Below are 21,037 nucleotides of genomic sequence, written 5' to 3' on the forward strand. Positions count from 1 at the left end.
GCCCCAATTCTCCGATCGAATGTCATCCGGACGTCTATTGAGATGATAGGACTCTACCACGAATAATTTGTTGTTTGGTCGGTGGGTAGTCGACAGCTCTCGGTATTTCGGTATTATCGATCACGGTATTTATAACGCATATAAAGTCTGTGTGCGTGTGTGCCCTGTATGTATGTGGTTGAGGAAAACGTTAGGCTTCCGTGGAAAGTTGTTGATATCTTATGATTTATGAACATTCGCGGGCAATGAATCCAGATAATGTGAATACTTATATATCTTCATAGCAAATAATGATAGATTGGTAGTGATATGGCATCAACAAATAAAAATGGTTTCAACCTTCAACTATTAAGTTTCTATCTCTAGTAGGTAGACCTAGAAGTGCTATTTCCACTTCCACTTTTTGTTACATCATTGCGTAAATGACTACATATACGCCTTACGTAACATCGGCTGTTTAGTCGTTCAGATAGTAGGTAGATACCAAAGGTAGCTTGTCATCTTCACAGTGTATAGCACTTACAAAACGGACGGCTATCGGAGAGGTCGTATCGCAAAGTCTTATATCTAAGGACATAGCGGGCATCGAGCTTATTCAAAGGTCGTTGAGAACTGACTCCGAGATAGCATGATAGGTTGACAGACCAGTTAAACTACGCCGTTACATGTCTTATGTCTCATGCAGTGAAGAACGTATTATGATTAAAAATATGTTTGTGCTGGTCGATATAATTTCATATAGTGCTTAGTCGAATGAGCTGAAATTGTTTGTGCCGTTTGTTGACAAAGCTGACCGAAGCTATCGGCGCTCCGCTCGGCAGCAAGGGTATTAGAAAATTGTGATACCGATACCAAACCAAATACCAACAATACGCATGGAAAAATTCCGAGGCCGAACGGACTTGAGAATACGAGGGAAATACCAATTACCAACTTTTTACTAAATTCTCCGCGCCTTTTACATTAGAGAGGATTCATAATACCAACAAAATACCAAATGCATTCGCCTTGAAATACCAAATACAAAGTTGGTATCGGTTTGGTATCGGTATACCAAAAAATTGGTATCTGACTGACATATCTAAAGGGTATAGTTTATGTACTGGCATATAGGACTGTTGAGGAAATCCGATTAACATTTGGCGGGAAGAAGGAACAGTTTCAGTCAGTTATCTTTGTTACCAATGACCTAATCATCTCGACAGAAGCACGGATATTGGATTAAAAGGTCACACATTTATAGAAATGACATCTCATTGTATTTATTCATTAATTTCCGTGTAACAGGGTGGCATCACACGTCCATGGCAGCATATGGAATGCCAGTGATCTTTTTGCCGATTGGTTTCCCGTCTTGCGCCATCTACTCTGACAACTAGTTGAGGTGAGGACGGTGTGAAATATGTTTTCGAATCCGCATTCGATAAGCGATAAAAATACAAATACTCAAGCGTTTAAAAAAACTAACCAATCCGAAAAAGCTTCTTAGCCGCAGTTACCATGGTAACGACCCAATAGCTCGACAGTCCGAGCGATATACAGGTCACACGATATCCTATCGGCTCCTCCGATAGGCGGGCTCGACGGAGAGCTTCCTCTGCCCATCTCGAAGGACCGAGTGTCCGACGTCTGTGGTCCCCGTGTGAGGAGGCTGTGAAGTCCCTCTGAGCTGTGGGGAAGGTCGGGAACAGGCTCTGTCGTCATGGGGGTGGTAGGGGTGATACTTTCGGCAGCTGCCACAGGTAGGTGAAAAGTTGTACTGACGGATATATTCAAAGTAATAAAGACAGCATTGGGGATAATTAGAAGATGGAAACTGAATAGTGCTTATCGAATTGTGATGAAAAGTCGCAGTCGCTAAGTAACCCCCGATTTACTCAGATACTGCCAAATTTAAAACGATGCACGCATGCTGTGTCTCCAGCTTTCCATTTTTTTATCACTTTCCAGTCTCCAGCCAAGAGAAAGTTCACATCTAAGCAAATCGATGTTAACCCGCGCACCGACGGGGGTCTGCGCCAACTTCGCACCGACGGGGGGGGGGGCGGATGACCGCCCCCCCTGAGATCTCGAGAAAGAAGCAAGATAGCGACAAGCGGTAAACGGCATCGGATACGCACGGCCAAGATCTACAATTTTTACGAAGGTCATTTTCAGGTCAGGTCAAAGATGACGTCACAGGGGTCGAAAAAGTCAAAATGGCGGCGCTAGATATGGAGAGAGTTTTTCTCGAATAACTTTCGAATTAGTCAAGATAGGAACAAACTAAGGGCATCATCGTGATCCTCTCGTCAATCCGCATCGAATGATATATATGTTGACCTCGAAAGGTCAAGGTCAAAGGTTGACCTCAGGTCACGTGACCTCGAGGTCATCATGTATATCATTCGATGCGTCTTGACGAGCTGAACACAATGAGACCATCCACGCGTCTGTATCTGGTTCCTGTACGGAGTTATTGGCCAAAAACCTTTGGTGACCTTTGATGACGTCACATGACCTCACAGCTGCCCAACAGCAAAACAGACCTCAAGGTAGTGAAGGTTGATCGTATATGAAGTCATGTATGGTATATGGGGCCATTCCGACCCGTTTTAGTGGTAAAAACAGGGAGTTGATTTTTCCCCCATTGACTTATAATGGGGAGGTCGAGAAATTGACCTGACCTTAGGTCACCGATATAAAAATTCCGAGATATAAAAATTGTAGCTACTAATGACCTGATAATATCCTGCGACTTTCAAAGGCCTCCGACATCTACTGTAGCTCTGGCACGGTGACAAAGTTGCAAAAAAGTGACTTGAGGTTGGGTCATTCAAAGTGACCTGGTGACCTGACCTTAAAAGGTAGGAGGTTCAAACTTGCACACCATGTGTAAAATTGATGAGGTTATAGTCATACCAAATTTCGCGGCGCATTCGCGAAAAACCTCAGGGGGGGCGGATATCCGCCCCCCCCCCGTCGGTGCGCGGGTTAGGTAAGGTTTAATTAGCTACGCTAGCCCTCTCTTAGCGAGTTCATACTAATGGACATGAAAATTAGATCCCTTTCAACTCATCTGACACAAAGTTTGTGTCTATCGATCCCCTTTTAGACGCAGCTGTCTCTGTCCTGTTGTAGCTCATAATGTCCATCCTTTGGCAGCTCTACTTGCATTGGCTGCTGTCCTTGTCATTGACTTTCTGCGCCTACCACGATCTCGCCATCTACCATGGAAGCGTGCCGTCCTGCTCTACCTTCTGAGGCGAGGCGGCAGACTGGTTGGCTATCTCAAGTGGCGGCAATTTGTCAAGGAGTCCAAAAACCTTCTCCAGGTAGGTAATAAGTAAATGATGAATAATGGACACTTGACTTGATGATAGTGGCATCCTTACCGTAAACATATTCATCGGGACAACCACTAGCTGTTTTCCTATCAGCTTGTTGGTTTTCTATTCTGAGCCGCTTTATTTTTTTTTCGATTTTTTTTTGCAATTTATATTTATAACGCTCGTTGTCCGGTGTCCCTGACGTCTAGCTGCAAAGGGCGAGTTTCGGTGTGCAAGCCAATTGACAATATTGATGTCCCACCACTTCGATTTGTTCCTAACTCTAACGACTTTTCTCAAATCCACAGACGCAAGAACAGTTTGTTCTCAACCAGATCCGTGCCAACGCATCATCCGACTACGGGCGTGCCCACAACTTCTCCTCCATCACCTCTCTAGAAGAGTTTCGTCGCACCCAGCCGATCACCACCTATAGCGACTACGAGGACTACATATCCCGCGTGGAACGCGGCGACTACGGTGCCATGTTTGGCGACCGTCAGCCCCCCGCCATGTTCGGATGCTCCTCCGGCACAACCGGCCGGGCCAAGCTGATCCCAATCTCTGCCAGAGGTCTTGACTTCACTGCCATGGTAGCGGGTTTCTACGGTTCAGAACAGCGGGATCTCCTTCCGATCAGCCTGGGTCGCTCGCTGTCGACATTCTGCGCTCCACGATATCGCTTCACCGACAGCGGCATCAAGATTGGCTCGGTGATGGCAACGGCGATGCAGAGTCCGACAGCCACGCTGCTGGGAACTCTGCCGCCAGAAGCGATGACTATCGGCGACCAGGAGGCTTCTAAGTATGTGGGACTGCTGTTTGGACTACGCGATCCGAACGTGGAACGACTGGATGGATCGTTTGCGTCCAACATGTTCACGCTGCTCAAGTTTCTGGAGGACCACTGGCAGAGTCTGGTGCGGGATCTCTGCAGAGGCAGGCTGGATGAGAAGGTGAACGTGACGCCCGAGGTCCGGGAGAAGCTGAACGGACTGCTGCAGCCAGAGCCTGAACGTGCCTCCCAGCTGGAGGCAGAGTTCTCAAAAGGTAATGTCAGAATTCTCCAAAGGTAATGTCCATAGGAGCCATTGTTTTTCGCAGTGTCAGTGGTCCCTCCTGCAGGGCTTCAATGTGTAATAATCGTAACATGACCTCATATGCACTCTGTTTTCGAAAGGTTACATTGAAAGAGAGTGAAAATTATTGACCTCCGTACATACCATATCCTGAATCAATTCACGCTTGTTTAACCCTATTCCTGGCGGGCTCCGCCGGGACAAGAAACTGGCGGGGGGGGGGGGGGGCCGTATCGGCCCCCCTTCAGATCTCAAAAACTACACATCGCAGCGACAAACGGCGAACGGCGTTTGATAGGTCGTTTAAAGATCTACAACTTTTACATAAAACATTTTCAGGTCAGGTCAATATTGAGGTCACTAGGGGTCATCAACGATAACATGTTTTGGAATTAGTTACCTATATAACTTTTAAACTAAGAAACATAGAGACATAAAACCAATACATTTTTTTGTTGCTCTCGCCAAGGCGATGCGAAATAAGTATGTGATGACCTTCACAGGTCAATTTAAAATTTGACCCTGAGGTCAAGGTCAGGTCATTCATCAATGAGGTTGTGGGGTATGGTCATGCTGCATACCAAACGACGCGCCTTGACCAGGCGAGCAGTTTGGTACCACTTACAAGTCTTTAGCACCATCATGTCGTGATTTATTGACAGAAAAACGATTTATGACGTCACATGACCTCAGATGACATTTGCCGGTGCCCCTGTCAATTAGCGGCACCAGGATCATCACCGATGAGATAATCTTCCATAATACTGAAAGAACTGGGTGGTTTTGACTCGTTTACACGAAGCAGGAGGCGTTTCAATATTTTCCCATAGGCTTGCAATGTAAAGGTCACGAGTCTGGCCTGACCTCAGGTCACAGATATGAAAATTCTGAGATATACAAATTGCACATACTGGTACCCTAACTAAAGCCTGAAGAGAAGAAATTGATCGGTCAAAAACTCTAGCTCTGGCGTGATTGCAAACTTTTCTGAGGTAGGGTCACCAAACCGCCTCTGGTGACCTGACCTGAGGTCAGATCAACTCAAAATTTTCAGAAATGTTGCGTAAAAGCCTTTTAGAAAAAGTCAGAAAATTTGAGCTTCCTAGCTCAAAGCGTTTGGGAGATATAACCAAAAAACCTCAGGGGGGGGGGGGGCTCCTGAGGCCCCCCCTCCGCCAGGAATAGGGTTAACCCTATTAGTGGCAGGCTCCTGGCTACCCCCTATTAGTGGCAGGGGGGCTGTTTACGACCCCCCCTTGATATCTCGAGATCTAACGGGCCGATTTTCAAAATTCAAACGGCATTCGATTTCGCTCAACGTGATCTACATTTCTAAAAAAATAAAAATTAAAAAATGTCAATAGGGGGGGGGGGTAGAGGGGGGTAAAAACGGGCAAATTGCAGATACATTTTAGACTGTTTATCACGGCCAGGTTTCTGAACCAATCTTAACCCGCGCCCCGCTGGGCTATTCAGCCATACGCGCCCTGCTGGGGGGGGGGGGCAGATTCTGCCCCCCCTGTCTAACTTCCGAACCGATGGTCGTAGAAAGACGGGGAAAACGGCAATCGAAAGCTCTCAACAAGGCGGATCTTAAGAGCCCAAATTTTTTTGCTTAAGTAGGTCAGAGGTCAGGTCAAGGTCAGGTCAAGGGTACAAAATGCAAGTTTCTACAGTATCGGCCTTGCGCCGTAGTTGCCGAAGAATGGACTGAGACTGATTGCCCAAAACGTGTTCTTAGACTACCAAGACAATATACGTTGCACACAATATCATTCAAAGGTCAAGGTCAATGTCAGGTCAGGTCAGGTCAGGTCACCAAAAACAAAATATAGAAAAGGGCATGTGCGACACATGTTTTATGGGTCATTTTACTCATGGAATTCAATAGGCACACTCAATAAGTGATATGGACCACCCCTGGATGAATTTCAGGTCGAGGTCAGGTCAAGGTCAGGTCAAGTGAGGTCAAATTTTGAAGTTGGTTGTTAAGGCCTAAAAAGGTGTCTATCCGATGCAGTTTTTCACGGCGAATCGAATGGTGCTATTTTCGTTTCTGTACGAGGTCTAGAACTTCCAAAAAATCATTTTTTTCAAAAATTTTGTGTGTCGTGACGTCATAAAATTTTGAATAACTCCCACATTTTTTAACCGATTCTTCTAAAAATTGGTATGTAGGTGCACATAGACCTCGTCTTTGACATATATTCCGGTTTTTTCGATAAACTTAAAATTTTGGATTTTATAAATATTTTCCCAAAAAAGTCAGTTTTTTGGAAAAATTTTGGCCAAAATCCAAAATTTTCAAAAAACCGAGATAGCCATTTGATAGACAAAGTAGAATCACGTATAACCTTTTTTGTTACGTCTTGATTCCTTTAAAAATGAAGATGTTAGCGGCGTTTGAAATTTTGCCGTTTTTGAGGCGAAAATGGCGAACATGACGTCACTAAAACGTCAATTTCTCAAAAATTTTCCGACGGATTTCGCTCAAATTTTCAGGGAACGTGTCAAATTGATGTATGATAAGGTACTGAAAGTTTGACGTCGCTGGCGTAACGCGTTTAGAAGTTATTGGCGAAAAACGGGAGGGGGGCAGATTCTGCCCCCCCCCCCCCAGCGGGGCGCGGGTTAACGCAACTTTTGCCGATCGATAGAGAATGAACCAGGAATTCACATGGATCCTAAAAATATGCATTTTCAAAAATCATAGGCGGATACAGATCATTGAGATTGGGGGTACACAAAAAGTATAGTAAATAAGGTTTTTGTTGGTACTGTTTCTAAAAAGGGTGGTAATGGTCTTGTTGTGTTATAATTTTCTTATGAGAGAACGACTAAAATTGTATTGGTAATGCATAGGCGGTGTCAGGGCACCTATGTTGGGAGGTAAAACATAACCCCCCTTTTTGGACGCCTGGATCCGCCTATTATAGCAAAAACGTGTCAAAAGAGGATGCACAATAACTGTACATATATGTTATCACATGATACCTTTTATTCACTGTTCGTAAAACTGGTGCAGCATCGTGATCTTCGCCCAAATGACTCGCTTTGCGAATAGGACCCCCCAATTCCCAGTGCTCTGGAGCCGCCCCTGGTAAAGTTATGAACTTGAAATTTTCAGGGAATGTGCTTAATTTAGTTTTAGGAAAAGTCAGAAAATTTCAGCATCGTAGCTTCAGCGGTTTCGGAGATATTCCCGAAAAACCTGAGGGGTGGATAAAAACAACCCCCCCTGCCACTAATAGGGTTAAGGGATAGTTGAAGGGATTTATTGCTGTCCAAGGCAAGTCCTGGACAGCAAATACAACGCCGCTGCTTATCATGCACCGAGAATCAAGCAGATGACTGCCTCAATGCGTTCTTTACTTGTACCCCAAACTATGTATTTACCAAGCGAGCTTGGTCGATCTACAAGCTCGCTTGGTCGATCTACAAGCTCGCTTACAAGCTCGCAAGCTCGCTTGTACTTTGCATCACCATTCACCACGATTACATATATTGCAGGTTTCGACAACATCATGACACGGATCTTCCCGAAAATGTCCCTGGTGGCCTCCAACAGCTCGGGGTCGTCAATGGCCGTCTACAAGGAGCGGTGTCGTCCCTACCTCGGAGACCTAACGATCCACTCACGTGAGCGCTCCTGAAGAAAGATGGGGTTCAGAGATGTGGGTTTGGTACTGGGATACCTTCTGTGTGAAAATCCTAAGTGTTCCCCTGACAGTCATTCAGGCCTGACAAAGCCTGTCCAAGGCAAAGTAGGTGTCTACTCGTAGATCTAAAAATATGTGCTAGACTTGAGTGATAGGGTACCAAAGCGACATTGTACAATAACCGCTGGCACCTTTGTTGTCTGACTTTGCCTGAAGCTGCAGATTTATCTGAAGTTCAGGGGACACTTCTGTCACTACCTTAATAGCCTTTACTTGACTAACTTTGGACAATCTCAAAATTGACCGATGCGATGATGCACCATTCACCTATCCACCATCCACCAGTACAGTTAACCCTCGCACGACCAGGCCATTTCTCATAACACGAACGACCAGGGGGGGGGGGGGGTTACGACCCCCCCTGGCGTTTCGAAACGGAAGGTCGTAGAGCTTAGCGGAATAAACCAATGGATTGCTCTCAACGAGATCTCGCGATTGGTGGTATATTTTTTGGTCCTAGGTCAACATTTGACCTACTTATGACCGGTCAAAGGTCAAATTTTCCGAAAAAATCAAACTTTTTCAACTTTGCGCAACGATTGCGGCAAAACGGTGAGAGATATTAACTTCAAACCTTCAACAACGTATTCCCCACTCAATTCTGCATCATATATGGTGTTTTTGGTGTATTTACCCTATAAAAGTAAGAGGCCTATTGCTGATGAGTGATATGGTGTCACATCACCCTCCGGTGTTTGTCCCGATTCGTCGGCTGTTGACCACTGCTCCGCTATAAATACTGCAGGTAACGACTCAGAAAAGATATGTGGATATCCACTGCAATGTGGATAGCATCAGCAGAAAACCTCGGGACTCGGTACACACTTCGTGAAAATCCGGACGGAGGCTGTACCTCTTATGACGTCATAACTCCGTGACCTGACCTGACCCGGTCAATTTTCTTGCACCACACGATAGCCAATGCTTGCCCCAACATGCATGGGAAGTTTCATCATGATCCATCAAACAATGTGGGTATCACCGGCAGAAAACCTAGGGATTCGGCGCACACGTTTGGTAACTGTCGGCCGGAGGCTGTACCTCTTATGACGTCATAACTCCGTGACCTGACATGACCCGATCAATTTTTTTTTCGGCAAAAGATGCGCAAAGGCTGCCCCAGAGGGTATTGAAAATTTCAGCCCGCTACGACAAGCCGTTTAGCGAGCACTTCGAAAAAACCTCAGGGGGGGGGGGTTGATACAACTCCCCCCCCCCCTAGGCGTTCTAGGGTTAAAGCATTTCACCCTTCTGACACGTCTCTTTATAGTCTACTAACGTTACGTCTAACCTCCCTTTCAGCGATCTACATCTGCACTGAAGGTCTGCTGGGTATGAATATCCGCCACGGCAGAGACCGACCCGGCTACGTCCTGGTGCCGAGTGAGGCATACCTGGAGTTCCTGCCTGTCGACGACCAGGGGGTGGCTACAGAGGGAGCGCAGCCAGTACAGGCAAACGAGGTCGAGGTCAGTCTGGGGAAGCGTAAGAAGTTTAGATAGACTGGATGGTTTTTTATTTGTTGTGAAGGATGTAGGAAGACTGAGACAGCTCCATGTATGTTCTGACTTCACATGAACGTCATATAGGAAGGCGAGCAAAGATTTACCCATACTCTATAGTAGATAGCTAAGTTTATTACCCCTACTGCTTACATTTGCTTGTGGGAATCGGTAAACGCATTCAATGTAATACAATTGTGCCTATCACTTTGTTTTGCGTGCCTTTCTTCAGAAGAAGCAAGCGCTCTAATCTCTGTAAACCTCTTTCCTCTGTCCTGAAAAAAAAACATGTTTTTCGGTTTACAGGTGGGCAAGATGTACGAGATCATCATCACCAACGTGTCCGGGTTCTACCGGTACAGACTCGGAGACATCGTGGAGGTGGTCGGCTTCTTCAACCAGATACCGCTGGTCGACTTCATGTTCAGGTGGGCGTCTTTGCGGCTCTCCATGTTCTGTATCGCGGTTTTTATTTGGATGTGGCAAGTGGCAAGTCCTTTGACATGCAGCCAACCATCATTTGAAATACCTTGATAAGTTTGACCAGTGCATCACCGCTTTTTCTAAAAACAAATCACGCAGAATGGTTCTGAATTTTAAATTTAACCTGCGACCGCCTGGGGGGGGGGATCGGATCCGACCCCCCCCCCCCTCCGTTTTTCTTGAATAACTCATGAACCGCTTACGCTATCAACTTGAAACTTGGCATACCTTCTCCCCCATCAATTTGACGTCTCCTGTGTGTTTTTAAGAAAATCTTACCAAAAACTTTTGAGATATATCGATTTTAGTGATGTAACTACATGGCGTTTTCAGTCAAAAAGTGGTAAATGTTTAAAAAATCGCCAAAAATCAGGGTTTGAAGCAAATTGCAAATTAAGGACATGAATAGATGCAGCTCAACGAGTTCTTTGAAATGGCTATCTCGGATTTTCCATAAAATGCCTCTGTCACCCCTAAAAATTCAAAAAACTATATTTTTTGAAAAACAACTAATAAAATCCAAAATTTTGAGAATTTCAAAAAAAACGGAATATATGTTATAGAGCTCTATTAGAACATTAGATGTCCCAAATTTCAACTTTCTATCTTGATTTTTGACCCCCAAAATGTAAAAAATAGCTCCAACATCCATAGGGCATGGTGACGTCATAAGCATTTTCGTGAATTAGAGGCACTTCTGAACATCACATGTGAAAACAAATGGCACCACTAGATTCCTGGGACAAAGCTCGTCTAGAAAAGTGCATTTTTATGTCAAAAATAAAAAGTTGAAAAATTGACCTTTTTTGTTAGCCCTCGTTTAGTTATGTATGGTATAAACGATTTTTTAGGCTTTCAATGCACATTTTTCACCAGCTGGGGTCATATATAATCATTACCATCGGATTCGGCGTGAAAAATAAGCCATAAAACATGTGTCGCACGCCCATGTAGCAGAAAGTGAAAACCGTGACCTTTCGTGACCTGACCTGACCTTGACCCGTACTTAGTATGACCCCTATACGCACATGGTACCTTCACTAGGCCTTTGAGGTCATTTTTGGTGAGTTTCGAGCAGCAGCTATCGATTCCGCTGTCCGTAAGCCTAATCATGCAAAACCCCAGAATTTGACCTTTGACCTGACCTTGACCCGAAAGTTGACTTCAATCTTAAAATCTTAAGAGTGCTTTGGGAAGGTTTCGTAGAGACCTTTCGAACGCCGCCTCGCGGGGCTCGGTGCGACCATTGGTTCTCGAGATAACAGGGGGGGGGGTCGGATCCGACCCCCCCCCAGGCTGTCGTGGGTACGGAAATAGCCCAGGCGGTGCCGGGTTAAATTTCGTCTCACAACTAAACTCATAGGCTACTAAAGTAGCATCAAAACCTATATTTTCCTTGGCTCTGCCAGCTCTATACTATAACACGCTCTTTACCTTCCTTCTCCTTCTATAACTCCTTCACCGACATTATCTGATAGGTATAACTTGCCTTCACTTTAGCTCTAAATCGGGGCCACATGTTTGACCTGGGTCACATTGATCAACGTGGACACCCTTACCTCACCTCCCTCAGAAACGGCCAGATGCTGAACGTCAACTTCGAAAAGCTCAGCGAACAGAGCTTCACCAGCTCACTGGAGTCAGCAGTACAGAGCTGGGGTGGCATTAAACTGCTCGACTTCACCACAGCTGAGAGTGTGCTCTCCCGTGATGGAAGTGATGGCCAGCCTCCGCACTACCTCGTGTTCTTGGAGACAGAGGGAGGCATCCCGACGGAGAAGCAGAAGAACATGGTGAGGGTTTTTTTAGAGCAGAGGATCTTGGGAGGGTGAGTGCGATCGGTGGGGATATCTTTCGGATCAGCATTGTCGTAGTCTTCTTCATAGCTCAGCTAGGAGTCATGGACAATGTGACAGGGGAAAATAGCAAGTTTAGCAATGACAATACTAGATATCAACTAGATATATAGGCACAATTATCGGCGATCTGACTGAAAAGTATCCCGTGAAGTTAACAAAGGCATCTGCTCGAAGAAATTCAATTAGCATGAAATATGACCGATACCTATTTCAAGGAGCCATTCTAGGAAAGTGTAAATGCATCGTCCTGTGCCGCATATAAGCGATTTTAGCTTTACATAACTGAATAATATCACCTACAGATCGACGAAAAGCTCTGCGAACAAAACTATGTCTACAAGTCGTTCAGGGTCAAGAACGCCATTGGCCCAATGAAGGTAAGACATCTCCGGAGATACACTTATTCGCTTTATTTCAATGCAAGCTCCATATAATGTCATATAATTTATCACGTACCTGGGACAGAGCCGGGTGTTATAAAAGCGCTTCAAACGCCTGCCTTGCATGCTTGCCTGCATTTCTATGAAGCATGCTATGAAGTGCTGAACATTTTACAGTTTTACTTTTTCAATAGCCATTTTCCAGAACGTGGGGAATTTTGCATTTACTTCCTTTTTCGGATCCCTAGCTGATGAGTTTTGGACGTAAGAACATCACTACGCTTTCATGTCACATATAGATATAAATCGCTTTGACGAAATTTCACGTGCGTTTTTCTCAGATACTATTCACTTCATGCAAAAAATAAGCGTATGTATGGCTTTAGCTAGCACTAAATCCAATATTTGCAATTCTAAACGATGCCGAAATGCTATGTTGGAGCAAATTCATTTTGCAAAATGGGCAATTTTAATGTCACGCTTTCTGAAAGCTTAAACTTTGACTGATACAGATTGAAGTAAGCAATGAAAAAGCCTGTCAAACCAGCAGCGGATTTTAAGCTATGAATGCCAGCTATTTTGGGCATGTAGCGCTGCTTGTTATATAATCATATTCGTGACGCATTACGACGAGTCGGTGAACTTTGTTTTAAATGTGCTGTTACGGGTAATGCACCCTCTCGGGCGTGGGGCAAAGCACCTGTAATGTGCGTTTAACCTGAGTACCATACAGGTACCACACGGCTAGCTGCGACTGTTTTGGATCGAAGTGAGCTGCAGTACGCGTTCCTTATAGTGCTAGACGCTTCTGCTTAAATATGGAATGCATTGACTAGCCTGGCTTGTGATGATAAATTCGCATGAAGTGGTCTGGAATGTGTCTTCGCTTCCCAAGACAGCGTGAATGAATATCCTCCTTACATTTCGTCATTATTTTTCACTCTATCTCTTCCTTGCAGGTGATGTCGGTGATTCCTGGAACTTTCTCCAAGTATCGTGACCAGCTCATCAGTGGCTCCTCCACGTTCCTGCTTCAGTTCAAACAGCCCCGTGTGCTGAGGTCCGAAAAGCAGGTCCAGTTCTTCATGGAGCAGCGGTTAGAAGAGAAAAAGCAGTGATGAAGGATGAAAGAATCCACCAAACTGATGTAACCGAAGGTTTGTTGTCAATAGTTAAAACACTATTCTTTAGAATTGTGTTTTTCTATTGAAAAACAAATCTGAGTTCCCTGACAATTTGGCAAAAGTATCGACTGATGCCCATATGTATCGAGCGTGTAAAGTCGGAAGTCAACAGCATGACTATGCGACAAGACTATGGAAACATTTTTTTTTTTAGCCAAGCAAAGCATATACAGCATCGGTGCATCGTTGAATACTGCGTGCTTATGCATCGATGACTGGATAGCCGCTGGTAGATATTTTCCTTTATATTTACATACGGACGGCGCTAAGTGAGATTTAAATAGGAGATAGCGAATGAAGCGAATGATAGCGAATGTTGTGTAGCGTAGTGACTATATGGCGCTCTTTTCATTATTCGTGCGCATCGGTCCATCTACATATGTTACTCAGGGGCAGAAATATGTGCATGTATTGTCCAAATACAGGGTGATCCAAAAAATGGAACCCCTTTACTTAAAATGTCTGTAAGTCAGAATATTTTCACTTTATTGACAAATTGCAAACATCATTAGAAAGAGCGTTCCATTTTCTATAAAACCAAGTTGATTGAACTTAATTATTATTATAAATATTGCCCTAGGCATATGCCTATAAAATTTGTGTCACGAAACTCAGTGAAACGGTTTTGAACATTATACGCAAATCAGTGATTGAAGGTTTGCTGTTCTGACCATGTCCTTGTTGGAGGTTCATGAATAAAAATAGCTCATTCACGTGCTATTGTAAGGAAAGGAAAGGCTGACGGCCTGCTGGGACCAGTTGTCCCAGAGACTGCTGGTCCGCGCTGTCGGAGCTGTCCCTAAGCAACCGCAGGCCTGCGTGACGGCCCACGGAGCTCGCGTTGAGCACATGCTGGGATGAACAGCAGAAGCTAGGACGCATGTATCTGTTTTACTGTGTGCTTCTGTGTAAACTTTTATGAAATAAAATTGAATTTGGATGTGGTGTTATTCGCAAAAAGACAACCGATAGAGTGCTAACGGATTTCAGCACATTGTTAGCATTTGGCGATTTCGTTTCACTCAGTTTTCTGACGCTCATTCCAAAAGCTAATGCCTAGTGTGCCAATGCTTTACAACATACATACACCAATTTGACGTGTTTTATAGAGGATTTAATGCTCTTTCTAATGGTGTTCGCAATTTGTCAATAAAGTGAATATTTTCGGACTTATAGACATTTTAAGTAAGGGGTTCCAAATTTTTTGGATCACCCTGTATATTTATACGGTTGAGTGTGAATTTTAGAGGCACGTCATGAAGCCGATGATCGATGAAACAATCAGGGATGCATATCCAACGAAATTAAAAAAAAAACATCCGAGTGACGACTCTTAGAAAACAAAATTCACTCGATGAGTTATATAAATTGACATGATAATATCATGCACTTCATCTCAAGCAACTCATTCCCTAATTCAACTTCACCCACTGCTGTCTCACATGGCCTTTATCCTTGCTTGGGTGGCATCTTGTTACAAACACGACTTAAATTGATAACTCTAAGCTTATCAATTTTAAACAAGGAAAATAATCTTTAATAATTGGCATTTCAAAAGGGTTCGTTGACATTGACATTTTTGACATTTTGTTTTGACAGTTGGCAAAACTCTGTGAATTCCTGTGGGACGTGGGTACTACGTGCCCTCTATTCAAAATGTCAGTCACAGTCACGCAATGTACGAAATTTTTACAGTAAACTGTGGAGTGAATATTGGTCTGACGTGGCCATTTAATGGTATCGCACTCTATTCAGTGGCCAAACTTTATAAGCACACTGTGCGTTCGAAACAATGTGCGTCGTCAGAGCTGTCAATAGTTGGTGGCCGGGGGGCAGCCCTGAGGCGTCGGCTGAGGTGGGCCTTCAGTCAGTGGGGAGCTGTGGGAGCGACGGGGAGGGACGGGCGACTCGAGCCGCTCGGGGTTAGTCTGGGTTATAGTCTGGCGCCGGCCGGTGTCACGGTGCAGCAGACTTGTGTCGCAAACTTGTGTCTAAGACTGGGGGCGACGGTGGACAGACTGCACAGTCACCGCCAGCCTCGAGTTTATCCAGATTGGTCCTGTTAGGCTTGTGGTGACAGAATTCACGATCTGACCGAGTTATTTGTGATTTGGTGCGACAATGAGCGGCTTTGAGCTCGCCATTTACCGTGAGAACTCCTCAAGTCAACCAAATGATGTAGCACCCTAAGAGGCTTCTCCCACCTTCTGAAGCCCTTCCGATGATCTGAAGACATCCGGTACTTCAAAACTCATCATCGTTAAGATGTGTCACAATGTCTCATCTCCCCCACGGCTGCTGTTCTTGGTTCTGTTGATTACTTATCTAAACAACTGCGATGGTGCAGATGACAGCACGGTTTGTCAAACTGCTGTCGAGTTCACTCGGTTTATTATTCTCTCACTGAAGACCCGGACTGGTGCCTTGGTGCTACCCCAGCCGGACCCGCCAATATCAAACGGTGAGTCACGCATGAATATCATCGTCTGTCCCAGGCAGATCAAATATTTCCAGTTATTCGTTTCAATTATTCCACTGTAATCATAGCACACAACACGGAAAGTATCGAGTCGTCATAATAGAAGGAAAATGATAAACGATGGCCTATAGAATATGTAAATGAATGAAAGTGAAATTCAACATTCTACACGCAATTAACCCGCGCCCCACTGGGGTCTGTGTATAACACGCCCTACTGGGGGGGGGGGGGGGGGGGCTATTCATAGCCCCCTCCTAACTCCGAAACTACTGGGCCGATCGTCAAAATTCAAACGGCGTCTGATAGCCCCGGAAAAACTGTCGAGCGAAACCTAATTTCATTGACCTCGAGGTCACCGATGACGTCACAGGTCAGGTCAAATTAAAAATTATTAGCACTTCGGCTTGTTCACATTTTGGGCTCTGGCCGCCGTCTTACAAGTCAGATCAGGCTCATTTTTGGTTTCCACACTCGTGAACAGATGCTCTAGATACCTTGAGGGTACCAAACTTGTACCTTGATTTTCAGGTCAGGGTCAGGTCATCACAGGTCACGAAAATATTATATCATGCGTTGGTCACGTGACACATGTTTTATGGTCCATTTAGGCCATAGATTTCGAATTTGATGTCGTCTGTGTCATTCGAGGTCATTTTGAGTCGAATTTAGCTTAGGTCAGGTCACTTTCAGGTCAAAAAAGGTCAAATTTTGAAGTTAAATTTTTCAACAAAAAAGGTGTCTACTGGATGCAGTTTGAGCTCAGGAACACGATGGTGCCATTTATATTGGTGTACGATGTCAAATACGTACTGAAAAATTGATATGAAAAATTGATAATTGTGAATTTTTTGCAATAATGCGTATAACTTGGCCATTTTTGAAGATATTTAGCTAAAACTTGCTAGAGTTAGTCATAATCATACGTTCTATCACATATATTCCGGTTTTTTCGAAAAGTCAAAAACTTTTTGAAAAAATATAAAAATATAAATTTTGAATATTACTATATAAAATTTTCGAAATTTTCAAAATTTTGAAAATCCGAGACAGCAGTTTGATAGCGCGGTCAATTCTGAGTCCTTGCATGCAAAGAAATTGGATCTAGCTTAAAAACTGAGCTCTTGGGAGCGATTGCCGTGGTTCAATGTTTTGCGTCGAAATCGGACGAACATGACGTCACTCTGACGTCATTTCTAGCCGACCTATGGTAGCTACGAAGTTAAAATTTGACACAAGGTGTCAAATTGATGCAGCCGAAGGTACTGAAAGTTTGGCGTTGATCCGTCAAGCGATTTGGAAGTTATTGCAGAAAAACGGGAGGGGGGCTATAAATAGCCCCCCCCCCCCAGTGGGGCGCGGGTTAACACTAGTTAGGAATGCGCGGGAGACTTCAACGCGACCTTCCATCGGAAAACTGCAACTTTCAACACACCTGACATCAACTTTTGTCGGGTATCTGTCATTGTCTCTCATCTCCTGCGGAGAAATCAATAGACAGATTGTGCAACCATCAAGTGCATTCTGATTTTCTACCAGACTGGCTGATGCGCCTGTTGCCTGCAAAAAGAAGTGTTTTCACGAAAATGTGCAAGCGAAAGTAAAAATTTAGTTTACGTAAGAGCAGCGTAGCACCATTAATTACTATTGGCGGGAACATTAATCAACACTTGTTTGCTAATACGCCTATAGCGCGCGTCATGAGGAACGCTAAAAGAATTCGGCCACGGTCAATATAGTTACGTTGTCGCCAGTGGTTCGCCACAATCATATCGAGCCATAACAGCGGTTAAGTAACGCGTTGGCTCACTCGTCACAGCCATAAGGCCTGTCCGGTGTTGGACTGGCTCAGGGTGATGCCCGTCGGGTATTTAGAGTGTGGCTGTTAACTGTTAAGGGTGTCACCTACATTCACGGTCCGTCATCAACCGTGCAGTCTTACCTTAAGATCGGAGGTGGGCCGTACGAATCCATCAACGGACAAGCTATTCATCCCTTACTAATTCGACAGAGTGCTGGGTACAATTAATGACATCAAGGATACCATAATTCCATTCGTCCACTTGCACAATTTCACATATTAACTGGTAGGTATACCGCCTACGAGAAACAAACACGAACTACTCGTATGGAACAGGATATAAAACGATCCTAAATTCCTGCTTTTTCAGTTGATTGCTCCTACCATTTGCAATGTTTATTATTGCCAAGTCTCTTAGCATATGATACAAAAATATTTACGTAATAATACAGTGCATGGTGATACGAGGGAAGCCTAAAAAAGCAACTGCGTCATTTCATTAACGTTGAAAATGGCACGCCTATCAACGACCAAAGTGGCTGACTTCGTGATTACAAGCAGTTGTCTACAAATGGCTCGCACGACGAATGATCATCAAAAGCGGAAAATGTCGTGCAACCGAGTACTGACCTGTCAGTGACATCCATTACCGAACAGACATTGTCGGTTTAATTGCTGACCTGTCACTGCACTGCGAAGGATAGGTAGAGGTACCAATGCCGGTGTTCTGCAAACAAAGCACAAAAGCATCACACGTATGATCTCAATCTAAATTTTGCCAGGTGCCGGCACTTGTAATGGCGAAAAAATGCTTCTTTGCTTTCTGGATGCATGATCTCGCATAACAGTGTAGGAAAAAAACACCAGGCTAAACACTTACAGCTATCGTAGGGCATTGTTGTGCTGCGGCAGACATCTTGATATTCATTTTATCGGACTCATCTGCGCTGCTTGATAAACAATATAGTCTTCGTTTGATAGCTCTTGTTTCGTTCTAGTAGCAAGAACATGCAGACTGTAAAATTTAAGGGCTAAGCGAGAATGGGGTTGTGTATTCTCTGTGCAAAATGTCAACAATCTGCCGGTCAACAAGTCTGCCCGCATCCCTCCGCCGGCCGCGCCACGGTCACGCGACCGACACCGCCCCGGGGGGTAAACGGCGGCGACCTCCCGCTGCGCTCATTGGACGGAGCAGGCCCGTATCATAACCAGAGGCCAGAGGGCTGTTCAATAAATTTGATATGTAAACTACTGCCCGTCGGTACGGGACAGGCAGCCTATCGAATCACTGGGTTTGTTCGGCGTAGAAAAATGAAGGACGGGGCTTCAATCGGACGTGGAATTAGTCACGTAGGAACTGTCTACGTTGCAGCATCCACGCCCAGTATTCAATGGCAATTACATAGCGGTTTCTGCAGATCTAGATATTTGTCCTTTTCTTGAGACGGTAAATTATGTTCAACGACGTGCATGGATTCAGGTTCAGTTAGTTGACTTGATTCCGCGATCGTACGAGTAAAATTGCCTATTGTCTGAATGTTATGATTGGCAACAGAGAAGATAATTACGAGCGAGCGAGCGTAGCGAACGAGCGAGTTCATTACGGAGCGAGCGAAGCGAGCGTAGTCTTTCCTTAGATTAACGGAAATTTCTGAGTATGAACGGCCGGCCGGCCGGCCGACCGGCCGGCCGTGGTCACGCTTTTGCGAGGCTTATATCTCAACAACCACTTGACCGATTTACACGCGGTAATTTTTGTAGGGTAGCTTCATTCCTTCTACCAAGCATTGGACTATTCCTGATGCATGTGGGTGACCCCTTATGCACGTGCCACGTGCAAAAAGAAGAGGTGTCCGTTTTGTAATTGTTGCAATATCTCGGTAACTACTGGGCCGATTGCGCTGAAAGTTGACATGTAGGTAGGCACCCACTTGGCACTGCATATCCATGTGCCAGAGTTGGGGTGCTGCTGCGCGTGCGCACGTGCAGGGGTCGTTTCCAGATCTCGAGAACGGCTCGACCGATTGCGCTCAAATTTGGTACACAGTTAGGGACCGGTTAGTAGGGTGCCGTGCACAAGTCAGTTAGGACCCATTTTGCACGTGCGCACGTGCAGGGTGCCGCTTCCAGATCTCGAGAATGGCTGGGCCGATTGTGCCCAAATTTGGCACGTCGCTAGAGACCGGTTAGTAGGGTGCCATGCACAAGTCAGTTGGAGATACCCCCTCGCAATTTCGCACGTGCAAGGCCCACCCTCTCGCTCGCTCCGTTAGTCGCCCCAAAAGGCGTTATACTGGTACTGAAATAAGGGAAAATCCTGAGTATGAGCGGCCGGGGCCGGCCGTGGGGACGCTCTTCAAAAGCTAATAGGTATCTTAGGAACGGGACATCCGATTGACAAGCGGTCTTCTTTACTGAATGTCACTTGGACGTAAAAGTTCTGTGGTGTGATGGCCACCATGCGTTCTTGCCAACCACCGCACGTGGCGCGTGGTAGTTGAACATTTTTTAAGAACCCCCAAATTGCAACCTCAATAACGGCACAACGGTTGAGCCGATTGAATTGAAACTCGGTACACAGTTAGGTCTCCATCAGATAGTTCATCTGCATGTGTTAAGGTTGGGGTGCTACAGCACGTGCGCACGTGCAGGGGGCGCTCCCAGATCTCGAGAACGGCTGGGCCGATTGCGCTCAAATTTGGTACACGGTTGGGGACCAGTTAGTAGGGTGCCGTGCAAAAGTCAGTTTGGACCCCGCTTGCACGTGCGCACGTGCAGAATGCCGCTTCCAGATCTCAGGAACGGCTGGGCCGATTGCGTCCAAATTTGGCACACCGCTAGCGACCGGTTAGAAGGGTGCTTTGCACAAGCCCGTTGGAAGTACCCTCTCGCCCTTGCGCACGTGCAGGGCTCACTATCTCGCTCGCTCGTTCTTCGCCCAAAAGGCGTTTTACTGGTTACAAAAATACGTCTCGAGACTTAACAGCATGACAGTTTCTTTTTGGAACGGTTGTCATCCTTGCCAGGCCTACAGCTATGTATTTGACAAAGGTCAAAGCATCACGAGGCTCACGAAGCATACCAAAACAGTGTATGTTTACAGTGCTGGCTCATTTGTAATCGATTTCCACTCTCAATAGACATTGAACAGCCTGAACCCTGAGCTTACGATATAAATAAACGTTGAAAGCAGCCAACAACACTACTGACCCCTGATTATGATTATCGACCTATGAGAGCCCCCTC

At 45.2% G+C, this 21,037-nt stretch overlaps 1 protein-coding gene across 1 annotated transcript; it reads left to right on the forward strand.

Annotated features, from left to right (window-relative positions):
• The first annotated feature begins 1,611 nt into the window (after positions 1-1,611).
• Positions 1,612-14,836, forward strand: LOC122367813 (probable indole-3-acetic acid-amido synthetase GH3.9). Its single transcript, XM_043341234.1, has 9 exons — positions 1,612-1,742; positions 3,145-3,314; positions 3,617-4,358; positions 7,898-8,026; positions 9,409-9,575; positions 9,915-10,036; positions 11,665-11,884; positions 12,253-12,327; positions 13,290-14,836. The coding sequence occupies exons 1-9, from the start codon at positions 1,703-1,705 to the stop codon at positions 13,446-13,448; spliced, it is 1,824 nt and encodes a 607-aa protein (XP_043197169.1). The 5' UTR covers positions 1,612-1,702; the 3' UTR covers positions 13,449-14,836.
• Positions 14,837-21,037: the final 6,201 nt, after the last annotated feature.

The sequence above is a fragment of the Amphibalanus amphitrite genome, unplaced genomic scaffold (genome assembly GCF_019059575.1).
Source record: "Amphibalanus amphitrite isolate SeventyFive unplaced genomic scaffold, NRLGWU_Aamphi_draft 000898F_arrow, whole genome shotgun sequence".
In the NCBI taxonomy this organism is placed as follows: Eukaryota; Metazoa; Arthropoda; class Thecostraca; order Balanomorpha; family Balanidae; genus Amphibalanus; species Amphibalanus amphitrite.